Raw genomic sequence first — 14,135 nt, 5'->3', positions numbered from 1 at the left:
TTGGGATTAGTAGATGGTAATATAGGCTAGTAGCTCCTTCATGGAGTGCTTATGCATGGGAAGAACGTAATGGAGATGAAAGGCTACTAAGTGTAGGTAACAATATATTTTACTATATTGGGTAAGAGATCTTGAGATCCATGCTCACTGCCTCTCTCTGAGTTTTTGTGGCTCTTGCAAGATTGCTACTAAGCGTAGGTAGCAGTATATTTTACTATATTGGGTAATTTTGGCCCCTCGGCCTTATTAGTTAGTAAGGCATGGATGTGGATCAATGGCATATTTACTAAATCATGATTTTTTTTTTTTGCCTACCACTTAACAAAGCATGATAAAATAATTTTCATCTTAAAAATAATAAGTTAAACATAATGTTTTTATATGATAAATTAAGAAAGACAAGATCTGTTAAAGTGCAATCATCTACTTTTATTTGTTGCCCTTTTAATCTTCATTCTTCTAATGATGATGCAACAACAACAATTGGCATAAAAACTATTTATATTTAATATAAAATTATCAGGAAGTTGAAAATAAAATGAACAATAGAAATGCACAATTTACTCCAGATATTGGTTCATATTGTAACAAAATTTGTGAAAATTTACCATGTCTAAAATCAGATTAGAATATATATCACCTTTCTCTATCTCAGTTAGGGCTAAAATCGGGTCGGATACTAATATATTCATATCTATATTTGTTTTGTTTGACGAATACATATACAGATATTAATCGGATGCAAAAATTTATATCTGTATTTGTTTTAAATGGATACAGATACAAATTAGATACGAAAAATATGGATATAAATTAGATAATTAAACTTTATGACCACATAATCAAAAATATTACTAAGTGGATGATAAATTAAATTAGTAGCATGTTAATATAGTCACTTACCTTCTTTAAAAGTTTATGAATACTATATATAATTAAATAGGGTTACAAATGGAACCAAATATTCGGATACAAATCAGATAGTTATTTATTGATATCCATTTTTCTACGATGGATACGGATATAGATATCAATCGGATACTCAAATTTCTATTCATATCCGGATATATTTGGATACGAAAAAGGAAGGAAACTTTAAAGGCAATTGTGACCTTATTTTCTTAAAGTTATAGATATTCTTGGAGACATTGGAAGAATAACAAAACACACCAAACTTGATATGATGCTATTGCTAGAAATAATGTAGAGAATCATAATAGAAATTGCCACCTCAAACATGTTTCAACAATTCACATTGCCCTTTTTGAAGCCGTGACATTTGTCCACACCAATAAATGATTGAATGTGAATAAGCAGCCAAGAAAGCAACAAAAAATCTAGCACATGTAAGAAGATTACAATGAGCATCATTGGCAGATTTTGTCATTACGTTAATCAAGCTGTTCACCATGGTAACCAAGTTAAAAAAAGCACACCACTGTAGAATGCCATGAGATATCAAGATTAGCCCACATCTTCCTTGAAGCTTAGAAGCTTAGGTAATAGAAGCGGACCACTTCTGAACTTTGATAAGCATGTAAAACACCACCTTTCCCAACACCTAAGTGCTTGCCTCTCGCTAAAACATTCAACCGACGCCATGCGACTCTCCATGTCGGTATTAGTTCATCAAGGTGGGTTAGAGTGGGAAATTGGGATTTCAAACTATTAATTGCTCTTAGGGCTCTTTTGGTTAGTATATGTTAGATTATAGAATAATTTGACGATTCTTAAAAATTATTTATCTGGAAAAAAATGATTGCAGGAGAAAATAAATTTTACTGTATTTGGTTGATGGAAATATTACTCCAGAAAATAATATCAAAAAAAGATCATTATATTTTGTTGGAGGTAATCTTATGTGGGAAGTTGCCACATTTTTAATAATGCTCTTGAGTAGACAATTCAAGTAATAATATTTTTTTTTTCTCAGTCCATTTGTTGGCTATTTATGTCCTACTTACTATATAAATACGGTCAATATCAGCTATTTCGAATATTAAAATATATTTACATGAGTTAATAAATATTTTTAAATTAATTATATGCATTAAAATATATTTCTTATTATAAATAAATCTTATTATGTTTTAATATATAAATAAATATATTAATTATCAATAAATCCTATGTTAGATTTATTGATAATTCTTGATTCTTATAGCTTATTTATTTGTTCTAACATGCATTACGGATATTTATCGATAGATAAGGACTACTAACTGGCTTGACCTATAAACAAAATTATAAATTATTAGATGAAGAATACTCAATCCTAATTATTACATGGAGATTGATGTTGGAGATAGCATGTGCACAAAACTATTGATATCTTATGTTTTTATTTTTATATATATATATTTTTTAAAAAATAAACCTTTGCTTCTTGAAGCTCTATTTTTTTAAAAAAAAATTTAAAAAATAAAAATGTTTTCTCGTATATATTTATTACTTTAGTTTATTTTTCTCTTGGCGGGCCTTAAACCACTGGCCCGGACAGGGCGGCCCATGAGCGAGGTTTAAGTTAGACTGGAAATAAAGAATCCCCTAATGGTCTGGTCTGGGTTTGGGTGGAGACTGGAGACGGAGAAGCGAGTCCGGGTTGGGTGGAGGAGGAAAAGCGAGTTGATCTGCGAACGCACCAGGTGTTCGACCGATGCTCCGGTCGTTATTGCGGGCCCGAAGGCCGATCCGCGCGGCGTCGGAGGGCGCGCCGGGTGACCTGCTGAGGTCGCGGATCGGGGAGCGGGAGAGGGCGCGGCGGCGGCGGCGGGACCCTGCACGGGACGAGTTATTTGTGCAGGTGCCGGAGTCTAGCTCCTGGCTCGACACCGCCTCCATGCCCATGGTCCTCACCGCCGTCGCCGTCGCCCTCTTCGCCAAGGTCCTCATGATGGTATGTAATTGTTAAGCAAGTTCTGAATTTGAAAAAAAGATTGCGTTTTGGTTACCTGATGCGGTGCTAGGGTTCTGTCTTCGTAATCTGAGTCCTAACTATGACCCTAATTAAATCTTCTGCTTCTTTTTATTGTTTATTATAGCCAACATATTTGGATTGCTATCTTAATTTTCTTAACTGCTTACTTCTTAATTTCGTTCGGGGAAAAGCGTACATGAGGTTTTAAATTGCCAAGGATTCCATGGAGAGGTTACGGTTGTCCGTGCAGATGCAAGTTATTAGGGAGGGTAGGGTTTTAATTCTGCTATGATTATGAAGACATGTTTTGTGTGCAGGATTTTCTGTGAAGCGTAGTTTTGCAAAATAGTATTGTTATCTTCGCTAGAAGGGATTTCCATTAAGGGGAATTCTAAGTGTTGAAAGTTGCTGTATTCATTAATTCGCTGTTTTGATTGTGTTATGAATGGACGGGGCTAACAGTCTCAATACTTACAATCCTTTTTTTTTTCCTTCAATCTTCGTTCTTTCTCATATAACAGTCTAATCGAATATATGTACATGACAAAACTTGCATTAATGTGCTTACTGTATCTGTAGTGGGGAACTGAGCTTATGTTAAGAAATCAATCTGCCTCTTATCCAACTATGAGGTTTCCTAGAAATCAAATATGTTGCCGGTCAACTGGTTCTCCTGGACTTCACAAGCCAATGTCATGAAAGTGATCAATGTTAGATTTTTTTTACTTTTTTTTCAATAATTAGAATGTGAAAATCTACAGTATATTAAAAAGAACACATTTTTGAATTAGTAGCTGGATTTTTTCATTTTATTGTTCACAACTATTATTCATAACTTGCGAATTTTTCCAATAAGTGTTCTATTATCTAATAAGATGTGCATATAAACATTTAAAATCCATAACCTCCCTCTTAACACCCTCTATTCTAATCTTTTTGAAACTTTTTACCTGTTACCCTGCATCCTCTTTCCCGTGGCTCCCTAACTTGATCAAGTCATCTGCCTGTCCTACCATTTCATAATGAATCTCTGTTCTCTGGCTATTTGGGTTTTGATGGTAAGAATTCAAAGCCTAGTGTACATATTGGGCAGTTCCTTTAGATGACTGTAATTTCTCTTTGAAAATTCAGTGGTGTTTTGTTCTAAAAGGCGGTCGGCATGGTCTTACTTTTCATTAAGGTTATCACAAATTTTCTCTCAATCCAATGTCTCTCAATCATGTATCATACTTTCTCTTAGTAATGATCATAGATATGAACTCTCTTATCATATCCAGGGAATGAGATAAGCTAGATAATGGCGGATCCAAGCATGATTGTTTTTGTATCATTATTGGTTGGATTTGCGACAGAACATAAAATAGAACCAAGCATCTAAATTCTTCTTTTTTCCCCTTCAATGCTCATCATCGGAGGACAATATAGAGGAAGATTTTCATATCATTCTCCCCCATTTCTTTATGTGCATGTGATCATTGTTGCAATGAGAAGAAGGGGAATTCTCCGTCCACCCCCCAACAAAAAAAAAAAAAGAAGTTCTGTTGTCAATCCATGAATCAAGTATCATTGCATTTAACTTTGAATTGTATCAAAGCAAAGACACAGTAGTTCTTATTGTTTAATGACAATGTTTGTGTGCATGACTTTATTCTAATACCTTTAAACAAATTTGTATTTGATAAATTTTGAGTCTCTCTCTATCTCTCTAAGTAAGTTAAACTATCTGTGAATTCATATTATCTAAGAGTCAATTTTTTTACTTTTATAGTATTTTTAGATTTGGACTGAAAAAAATAACAATGTCTATGTCTGACAGATTTGTAGTGGAGAATTTTTCTCTATATTGTGATATTGCTCCATCTAGCTAAAATACTTGAGGCGGAGGATGTATTATATTTAGAGCTTTCAATGTTTCAGTTATTGATTGGTAATATCATCTTTGCATTGGAGCATGCATTCTGCATTTATTCACTTGTCAACATAAAATATACTGTAGACTCTGCTTCTCTTTTCATGGTTTTCGAACCCATTTATCTATGTACCAATTTTATGAATTTCATTCGGTATTGCTTTTATATTTGGGCAGTATGATGAATCCAAAGCACAAGAGAGGCTGGAGCGCAAAATACAGAAGGCTCCTCCTGGAACAGGGACAGTGAGAATGCTTACTCGTGAAGAGTGGGATGAGATTCAGGAAATTAGGCCAAGAACTCCTTTTGAGTCTAAGCTTGCTCGTCCAAATGCACGTATAAGAACTGGAGAACCAGTCCACTTGGTTAGTTTCTATAGACATTTATATGTAACTGGTTGGTTTTATCTAGTTTATTGAGTGCATAATTTATTCAACATTCTATTCTTTTGTACATCAAACCATAATTGTGGGACCTTCCAAAGTCCTCCTTTTTGCCTTATTTCAAATAGTCATATGTCCTAATCTTTATGAACTAGAGTATCTTTGATTTACTTGATTGCTTTTGAAATCTGTGTTATCTTTCCATATTGTTTTTAAAAGTCGTAAGAGAATTTATTTGGCAGAAAGACACCGAAATTTGGGTGAACTTTTTTTGTTTAATATCATCTTATCTCCTATTTGGAGTTGGAACTTAATTTTCGTTTTCTTTTTTTTCCCCCAAAGTGTCTATTAGTTTACTTGGTTCGTCTGACAACTAAACTGCAGATGCATATTTTGGTTTGTAGGAGGATGTGAAAGATTGGGCGATAGATGTGTTTTCCGATGCTCTTACAAGAGTAGAAGAAAGTGCCAAGCAAAGGTGACCTGTGGGAACTAAAGAGCAACAGTACTCTTATGTGGTTCGTGTAAAGTAGTGGATTCAACCAAGAAATTCAGGTGTAAGAGTTGAGCTGGCAAACATGCTGAACCTATTTTTACAGTAGTATCGTGCAGATCATGGAACCACATTAATACTAAGGAGAGTTGGAAAAATATGTTTCTTTGGAGAAAACTACAGAAATGGTCCACTTGTGAAATCATGCTTCAGAATTCTGGATTTTATGTCATTTTTAGTTAGCTACTATTCTCTCGCCATTCTCCAGGAAATCTAATTCCCTTGGCACTTCCTGTTTCGCTGGTATTCTAATTTGCTAGTCATGGTAACTGTGGTGCATTATGAAAATAAAAGTAAAACAATGTTGTGGAAAAAAAATTCTCCCTTCCTAAGTGTCTCCATACAGAGAGGGCCAGACACTTGAAGACAGCTGCATTCTTTCTTGGGCTTAAACTTTACGGTGTATTATGAACCTTTTGTTTACTAGTAGTTGGGCTAGTAAAATTAATACGAGCCTGAAGTGTTTAATGGATTGGGAATTAAATTTTATTGTTTGGTCTGTGTGTTTTGGACTTTGCAAAATCTGAATGTGTGAAAACTGATGAGTAGTTAATAGCATGCAAGCATAATATAGAAGTGTTATGGATCAAGCATTCATGGATTTTGTGAATTATGTCGGTGCAGTTGGTGGAATCATAGTGCATGTCATTGCTTATTATTTTGAAAGTTGAATACAGTCTTTTGATTTCGGACGCGCATATGATGTTGCATTAGCAGGACTCTATTGGAGGTCTTGCGTTGGTTTAATATAAACCAGATCTTGCATGAGTTATATGGGACTACGGCTGCTCTATTTTTCCTAGTTATAACTTCAAAGTAGAAGCATTTAATTTTGTGAGGAAGTTTGATTCTGGGAAGGGGAAACGATGTAGTTGTCTGCTGGGATCTACACTAGATGAATGATATTTTGTTGTGGTTTAAGTGCTCGCTTTGCCTTTCATGAATATGCACATGCTTGGGTATCTGGGGAGAAATATTTTGTTCCTCAAAGATTAGATGGAATAACAATGCATGCTGCCTTTTATTTGGGTTATAGAATTTATAATTGCAGTCAAATGTTAGGGACAGAGGAATATTTATTTGCACTTGATCTTTTTCTTTTCCTCCCAATATGGAAGTAAGTGCACCTTATACTCAAATAATTCGATTAAATCTAGTTGTGGATAAAAACAAAGAATATGTTTGATTTTATTTTTAATCGAAGTTAACAACATTATTAGACTAGTCTAAACACTAAATCATAGAATAAAATAAATTAGAAATGAGATTCCTTGTCGAAAAAAATACTAATTTGTTATCTGTATGTTTGCTAAGCATAGCTGATGCAAACCTGCAAGGATTAGATCCTTAGAACCCACGGACAAGATAGTATTCTAACCCCAAGAAAGCAAAAACTAGAGTTTTGGATGATCCACTAGAACTCTTGAATATGATGAAACAAGGACCCAAAGTGCTGAAATGCCACAAGGTTGATCAATCCTTGATAAGTTTAGGCAGTTCAATGAAGAATATAAGAGAAAGCTTCTCTCAAATTTGAAATTCAGAATAAACTCATTGTTTTTATTCTCTACATAACCTCAAATATAAATACTAGTTTTGGAACACCTCTCCAAGCATGGAAAACACAAAGCATTAATTAACTACCTTGAAACACCTCTCCAAGCATGGAAAACACAAAGCATTAATTAACTACCTTGAAACATTCCTCTAAGCATGGGAAAGACAAAGCAACTAATGAGAAATTTCAAATGATGAAAAGTTTTCATAAATACGTGCAGCCCATTAAATGAAGATAAAAACACCATGTTGAGTTCAAATGAATGAAGTCCAGGTTCAAATGAATCAGCCCATGTATGAAATTCAGCAAGACTTCTTCATTTATGGTAGATTTGGCCCAAGTGTCATCAACAGCTCCCATCTTCTATTTGAATGACATTGATGACTGCTTGTGAATTGCTCAAACCCAGCTTTATATTTGTAGATCCACTTGAAGCTTGCCTAGCCCATATGTTTAGAACAAGCACAACCAGAGCTTCTCTAAGTCTTTTAACCTTGGACCTTGTAATAGGCCCACTTGAAATGTGTAAAGGATCACTTGATATACTTGACTCAGTTTGTTCCTCTTGATGAGTTGCATCATTCCCCCTTTCCTCAAAAGGATTCATCCTTGAATCATGACCTATATCAAAGGGATAAAGATCAGTAACATTGAATGTAGCCCTAATGTTATACTCACCTGAAAGATCTATCTTGTAAGCATTGTCATTGATCTTCTCAAGAACTTGAAATGGACCATCTCCTCTAGGATTCAGTTTGCACTTTCTTTGTGCTGGAAACCTCTCCTTTCTCATATGCACCCACACCCAATCATCTGGCTCAAAAACAACCTGCTTTTGTCCTTTGCTAGCCTTAGATGCATATTGCTCATTTTTCTTCTCAATGTGCTGCTTAATACGTTCATGAAGTTGCTTCACCATTTCAGCTTTCTTCTTCCCATCAAGGCTAACTCTTGCATCAATAGGCAAAGGTAGCAAATCCAAAGGAGTTAGTGGATTAAAACTATAAACTATCTCAAAAGGTGAATATGCAGTAGATGAATGCACAGTTCTATTATATGCAAACTCAATGAAAGGCATGCAATCTTCCCAACTCTTCAAATTATTTTGAATAACAGTCCGAAGCAATTGAGTTAAAGTTTGATTAACGATCTCAGTTTGACCGTTATTTTATGGATGATAAGCTGTAGAAAATAACAACTTAGAACCAAGCTTTCCCCACAAGACCTTCCAAAAGTAACTAAGAAACTTTACATCCCTATCAGAAACAATACTTTTATGGCAAGGAATAAAATGAGCCATTTTAGAAGAACAAATCAGCAATATGAGCGGCATCATCAGTTTTATGGCAAGGAATAAAATGAGCCATTTTAGAAAACCTATCAACTACCACAAATATTGCTTCCTTACCTTTCTTTGATCTAGGCAGTCCTAGAATGAAGCCCATTGAGATGTCTACCCATGGTTCACTAGGTACAGGCAAAGGCGTATAAAGCCCATGTGGTAAGACCCTGGATTTAGCCTTCTTACAAGCGATACATCTATCACAGATTCGTTCTACATCACATCGCATCCTAGGCCAAAAGAAATATTCAAGCAAGATTGCTAAGGTCTTTTTGACACCAAAGTGCCCCATTAACCCTCCCCCATGTGATTCTTTGATAAGCAATTCACGCATAGAGCATTGAGGCACACACAACTTATTTTCCTTGAACAAATACCCATCAACTCTATAAAATTTACCAATTGCTCCCTTTTCACAAGCAACAAACACATCGGCAAAGTCATGATCATTGGCATACAATTCCTTGACATATTCAAAACCAAGCAACCTTGCATTTAGAGAAGTAAGAAGAATATACTTTCAGGATAAGGCGTCTGCAACTATATACTCCTTACCTTGCTTGTATTTGATGACGTACGAAAATATTTCAATAAATTCCAGCCATCGAGCATGCCTTTTGTTCAACTTTCCTTGACTCTTAAGATGCTTCAAAGATTCATGATCTGTGTGAATGACAAATTCTTTGGGCCAAAGATAGTGTTGCCAAGTCTCTAACACCCTCACAAGTGCATAAAGCTCCTTGTCGTATGTTGGATAGTTCAAGGCTGCCCCGTTTAGCTTTTCATTGAAGTAAGCAATAGGCCGCATCTCCTGCATCAAAACAGCTCCTATACCAACTCCCGAGGCATCGCACTCAATTTCAAAAATTTTATCAAAGTTAGGTAACGCTAATACAGATGCAGAACATAACCTATCTTTAATAACATTAAATGCATGCTCCTGTTCATTGCCCCATTTAAAACGAATAGATTTTTTAATGACTTCAGTGAGAGGTGCAGCAAGTGTACTAAAATCCTTGACAAAACGCCTATATAAACTAGCTAAACCATAAAAACTTCTTCCCTCTGTTATGCTCTTAGGTGTTGGCCACTCTTTAATTGCCCTTACATTCTCGTCATCAACTTCTATTCCTTGTGCACTTACAATAAAACCAAGAAAAATAACCTTGTCCATGCAAAAACTACACTTTTTATGGTTAGCATACACTTTTTCTTTCCTTAGCACATCAAGTACACATCATAAATGACGCATATGTTCATCAAAATCTCTATTGTATACTAAAATGTCATCAAAGTATACCACAATAAACTTCCCAATGAATGCATGCAAAACATGATTCATTAACCTCATAAAAGTGCTCGGTGCATTACTAAGTCCAAACGGCATTACTAACCATTCATAAAGTCCATGCTTAGTTTTGAATGCGGTTTTCCACTCATCTCCTTCCCTCATCCTAATTTGATGATATCCAGACTTCAAATCAATTTTAGTGAATATACTAAATCCATGCAACTCATCTAGCATATCATCTAACCTAGGAATAGGATGGCGATACTTTACCGTTATGTTGTTCACAGCTCTGCAATCAATGCGCATCCTCCAAGAACCATCTTTTTTAGGAACAAGAAGTACAGGAACCGCACAAGGACTCAAACTCTCTCTAACATATCCTTTTGCCATGAGCTCTTCAACTTGCCTCTGAAGTTCTTTTGTCTCCTCTGGATTACTTCTATAGGCTGGACGGTTCGGAATAGCAGCTCTAGGAATGAAATCAATCTGATGTTCTATGCATCTAATGGGAGGTAACACACTAGGAACATCCTCAGGAAACACATCCTCAAATTCCTGCAACAAAAAAATAGCAACACTAAGAAGAGAAGGGTTAAGGTCATTAGCAACAAAACAAGCCTCTTTGTACACAAGTACAAACAAAGGCTGTTTAGCAAGATAAGCAACTTCACATCACTCTCTTTTGCATAAAAAATTACCTTTTCCTTTTCTTTTCTCTCCTCTCTTTCTTTTTCTTTTCTCTCCTCTCTTTCTTTTTCTTTTCTCTCTTGTGGCCTTTCTTTTTTTTGCGCCACTTCGTTCTTTTCTTTTTGAATTTCTTTTTTTGAATTCTCAGTCTTACTAATATTTTCACTCTTTTTTTTTTAAAACTCTCTACCTCACTTTCTCTCTTCAACTTCAATTGGTCTTCATAGACCTGTTTTGGAGTTAATGGTACAACAGTAACCTTTTGGTTATCTTTTACAAATGAGTACCTATTCTTAAACCCATCATGTATCACCTTTCTATCAAATTGCCAAGGTCTTCCCAATAGTATATGACCAGCATGCAAAGGGACTACATCACACAGCACTTCATCACTATATCTACCAATTGAAAAAGCAATCAAAACTTGCTTGTTAACCTTAACTTCCCCACATTCATTCAACCACTGCAACTTGTAAGGTCTAGGGTGTTTAATGGTATAAAAGTGTAATTTCTCAACTAATGTAGTGCTTGCAATATTTGTGCAACTTCCCCCATCTATAATCATACTGCATACCTTATTGTTTATATGACAACGAGTATGGAAGATGTTCTCCCTTTGTTGTTCCATGTCATCTTCTTTAACTTGGAAATTCAAGGCACGTCTAGCCACAAGTGACTCTCCCTCCACTAGATATTCAATCCCATCATCACTAGCATCCTCAAGTAAAGGCATTAATTCATCACTCTCACTGCCGGTCAGCACGTCCCCATTGTCATACATGTGCAGGGTCCTTTTGTTTGGACATTGTGAAGCAATATGTCCTGTTCTCAAGCACTTGAAATATTTCATATCTCTATTTCTAGAGGGTTGGGAGTCAGATTTACCTTTATTTTTGGCGGAAGCATCATTTGTACCCTTGAGTGTTTCCGTAGGAACAACTTTGTTATTCTTCTTCCAATTCAACCTCTAAGATGAACCAAAACTCGAAGTATACTTTGCTGCCCTCTTGCATTTTAACTGCCTTTCCACCTTCATTGCCATATGCACCATATCTTCTAACTCCACATAGTGCTAAAGCTCTACTACATTGGCTATATCTCTGTTTAACCCGGTCAGAAACCGAGCCATCGTAGCTTCTCTATCTTCTTCGACATTAGCCCTTATCATAGCAACCTCCATTTCTTTATGATAATCCTCCACACTTTTTGAACCTTGTGTAAAGCTCTGTAATTTTTGATAAAGGTCCATGTAATAATGACTAGGTATAAACCTTTTCCTCATTAGGGCCTTCATTTCTCTCCAAGTTTCTACAGGTCTCTCATGATTTCTCCTCCGATTTGACACCAAATGAACCCACCATATGATTGCATAATTAGTAAACTCAACTGCTGTCAATTTCACCTTCTTTTCTTCTGAGTAGTTGTGACATTCAAAAATCAATTTCTCCTTTTTCTCCCACTCCAAATAAGCTTCAGGGTCATTTCTACCTTGAAAAAAAGGTATCTTCATTTTGATGCTCCCAAGGTTCTCGTCTACCTCATCTCTGCCCCTAGGGCCATTTCTTCAATAACCCCTTCCATGCCTAGCTTCTCTAGGCCTATTTCTACCCATTTCAAAATCAGATTCATAATCCTCCTCATTCCCACTTCCTGCTTCATCATCAAATTCATCCACAAGTACAGGTTCTCGCCTTGCAGGTCTTCTAGGATTAGGATTTTTATTAGGCTGCCCTCTTTGTAAATTTGCAATCACCATGTCTTGCCTATCCATCCTGTCCCTGAATTCACCGAAAACCACATTTAAACATTCAAACTGTTGTTGCATGGCATTTATCATAAATGCCATATTTTGTGTATCTTCCTAGTTAGATGTGGCTTCATCCCTATGAGACATTGTTAAAGCTGCAAGAAAATGTTAGTGAAAATAAACCTTAATACACTCCCTCACATAGTTACCCTCAAAAGATATCTCTCCACTCTTAGCTTTCTCTTGTAGCTCTTTAAGGAACTGATCAACTCAAATAAAGATTTACTCAACCTTGCAAGATTGAATTCAACTCTTAACTTTAAGGGACAAAATCAAGAACTTTAATCAGAAAGCAATCGATCCCCAAAGGAACAATCAAATTCAATATCACTTGTGCCTGCGATTACAATGGTAAATTCCACCCCCCGCCCCCTTTTTTTTCTTTTTTTTTCTTGAATATGTATATATATATATATATATATATATATATATATATATATATATATATATATATATATAACAGACACTCAAAAATTCAAATGAGAAAACAGAAATTGAAGCTGATGGATAAAGATAAAAACAAGATGAATTAACTCACTTGATGTTTAAGAAGAAAATAGACGAAAGAGTATGATGAACAGATGAAAATAAAGGATAGTAACATGATTTTAGGGCCGAAGCTCTGATACCAAATGATGCAAACCCACAAGGATTAGATCCTTAGAACCCACGGACGAGATGGTATTCTAACCCCAAGAAAACAAAAACCAGATTTTTGGATGATCCACTAGAACCCTTGAATATGATGAAACAAGGACCCAAAGTGGTGAAATGCCACAAGATTGATCAATCTTTGATAAGTTTAGACAATTCAATGAAGAACATAAGAGAAAGCTTCTCTCAAATTTGAAATTCAGAACAAACTCATTGTTTTTATTCTCTACATGACCTCAAATATAAATACTAGTCTTAGAACACCCCTCTAAGCATGGGAAATACAAAACAATAATTAACTACCTTGGAACACCCCTCCAAGTATGGAAAACACAAAACATTAATTAACTACTTTGGAACATCCCTCCAAGCATAGGAAAGACAAAGCAACTAATGAGAAGTTTCAAATAATGAAAAGTCTTCATAAATTCGTGCAGCCCATTAAATGAAGATAAAAATACCATGTTGAGCTCAAATTAATGAAGCCCAGGTTCAAATGAATCAGCCTATGCATAAAATTCAGCAAGACTTCTTCATTTATGGTAGATTTGGCCCAAGTGTCATCAACAGCTTCCATCTTCTACTTGAATGACATTGATGACTTCTTGTAAATTGCTCATACCCAACTTTATATCTATAGATCCACTCGAAGCTTGCCTAGCCTATATGTTTAGAACAAGCCTAATCAGAGCTTCTCTAAGTCTTTAAGCCTGGAATCTTATAATAGGCCTACTTGGAATGTGTAAAGGATCACTTGATATACTTGACTCAGCTTGTTCCTCTTGATGAGTTGCATCAATAGCCATAACTAATTCATGTAATCAATTATTGCAACTAGAGTTGCTTAACTTCAAAAACTTGAAGTTCCATATATGATTAATTCCCAAGCTATGTTTCTCTAGTCCAATTATATTTCCTTTTATGTGAAATGTGTCTACTTTGGGCAAAAAACATGGACTTAACACTTTCAACAACTTAGTTCCCAGATACAACCTTCTCAATCTACAATTAGCAAATAAAAGCATGAATGAGA

At 35.5% G+C, this 14,135-nt stretch overlaps 1 protein-coding gene and 1 pseudogene across 1 annotated transcript; one reads left to right on the top strand and one right to left on the bottom strand.

Annotated features, from left to right (window-relative positions):
- The first annotated feature begins 2,555 nt into the window (after positions 1–2,555).
- Positions 2,556–6,270, top strand: LOC103716469. Its single transcript, XM_008804477.3, has 3 exons — positions 2,556–2,896; positions 5,004–5,192; positions 5,615–6,270. The coding sequence occupies exons 1-3, from the start codon at positions 2,657–2,659 to the stop codon at positions 5,690–5,692; spliced, it is 507 nt and encodes a 168-aa protein (XP_008802699.2). The 5' UTR covers positions 2,556–2,656; the 3' UTR covers positions 5,693–6,270.
- Positions 6,271–9,894: 3,624 nt separating this feature from the next.
- Positions 9,895–11,422, bottom strand: LOC120111147 (annotated as a pseudogene).
- Between the last annotated feature and the right edge of the window lie 2,713 nt (positions 11,423–14,135).

The sequence above is a fragment of the Phoenix dactylifera genome, chromosome 1 (genome assembly GCF_009389715.1).
Source record: "Phoenix dactylifera cultivar Barhee BC4 chromosome 1, palm_55x_up_171113_PBpolish2nd_filt_p, whole genome shotgun sequence".
NCBI classification, from domain to species: domain Eukaryota; kingdom Viridiplantae; phylum Streptophyta; class Magnoliopsida; order Arecales; family Arecaceae; genus Phoenix; species Phoenix dactylifera.
This window is presented reverse-complemented; position numbering and strand designations above follow the sequence as displayed.

What these genes read in the sequence shown, in the direction of transcription:
- LOC103716469 (XM_008804477.3), top strand. Translation starts at nt 2,657, where the DNA reads ATGCTCCGGTCGTTATTGCGGGCCCGAAGGCCGATCCGCGCGGCGTCG. An exon ending in TCGCCAAGGTCCTCATGATG is followed by an intron (nt 2,897 to 5,003) that starts GTATGTAATTGT and finishes ATATTTGGGCAG; the next exon opens with TATGATGAATCCAAAGCACA. An exon ending in CTGGAGAACCAGTCCACTTG is followed by an intron (nt 5,193 to 5,614) that starts GTTAGTTTCTAT and finishes TTTGGTTTGTAG; the next exon opens with GAGGATGTGAAAGATTGGGC.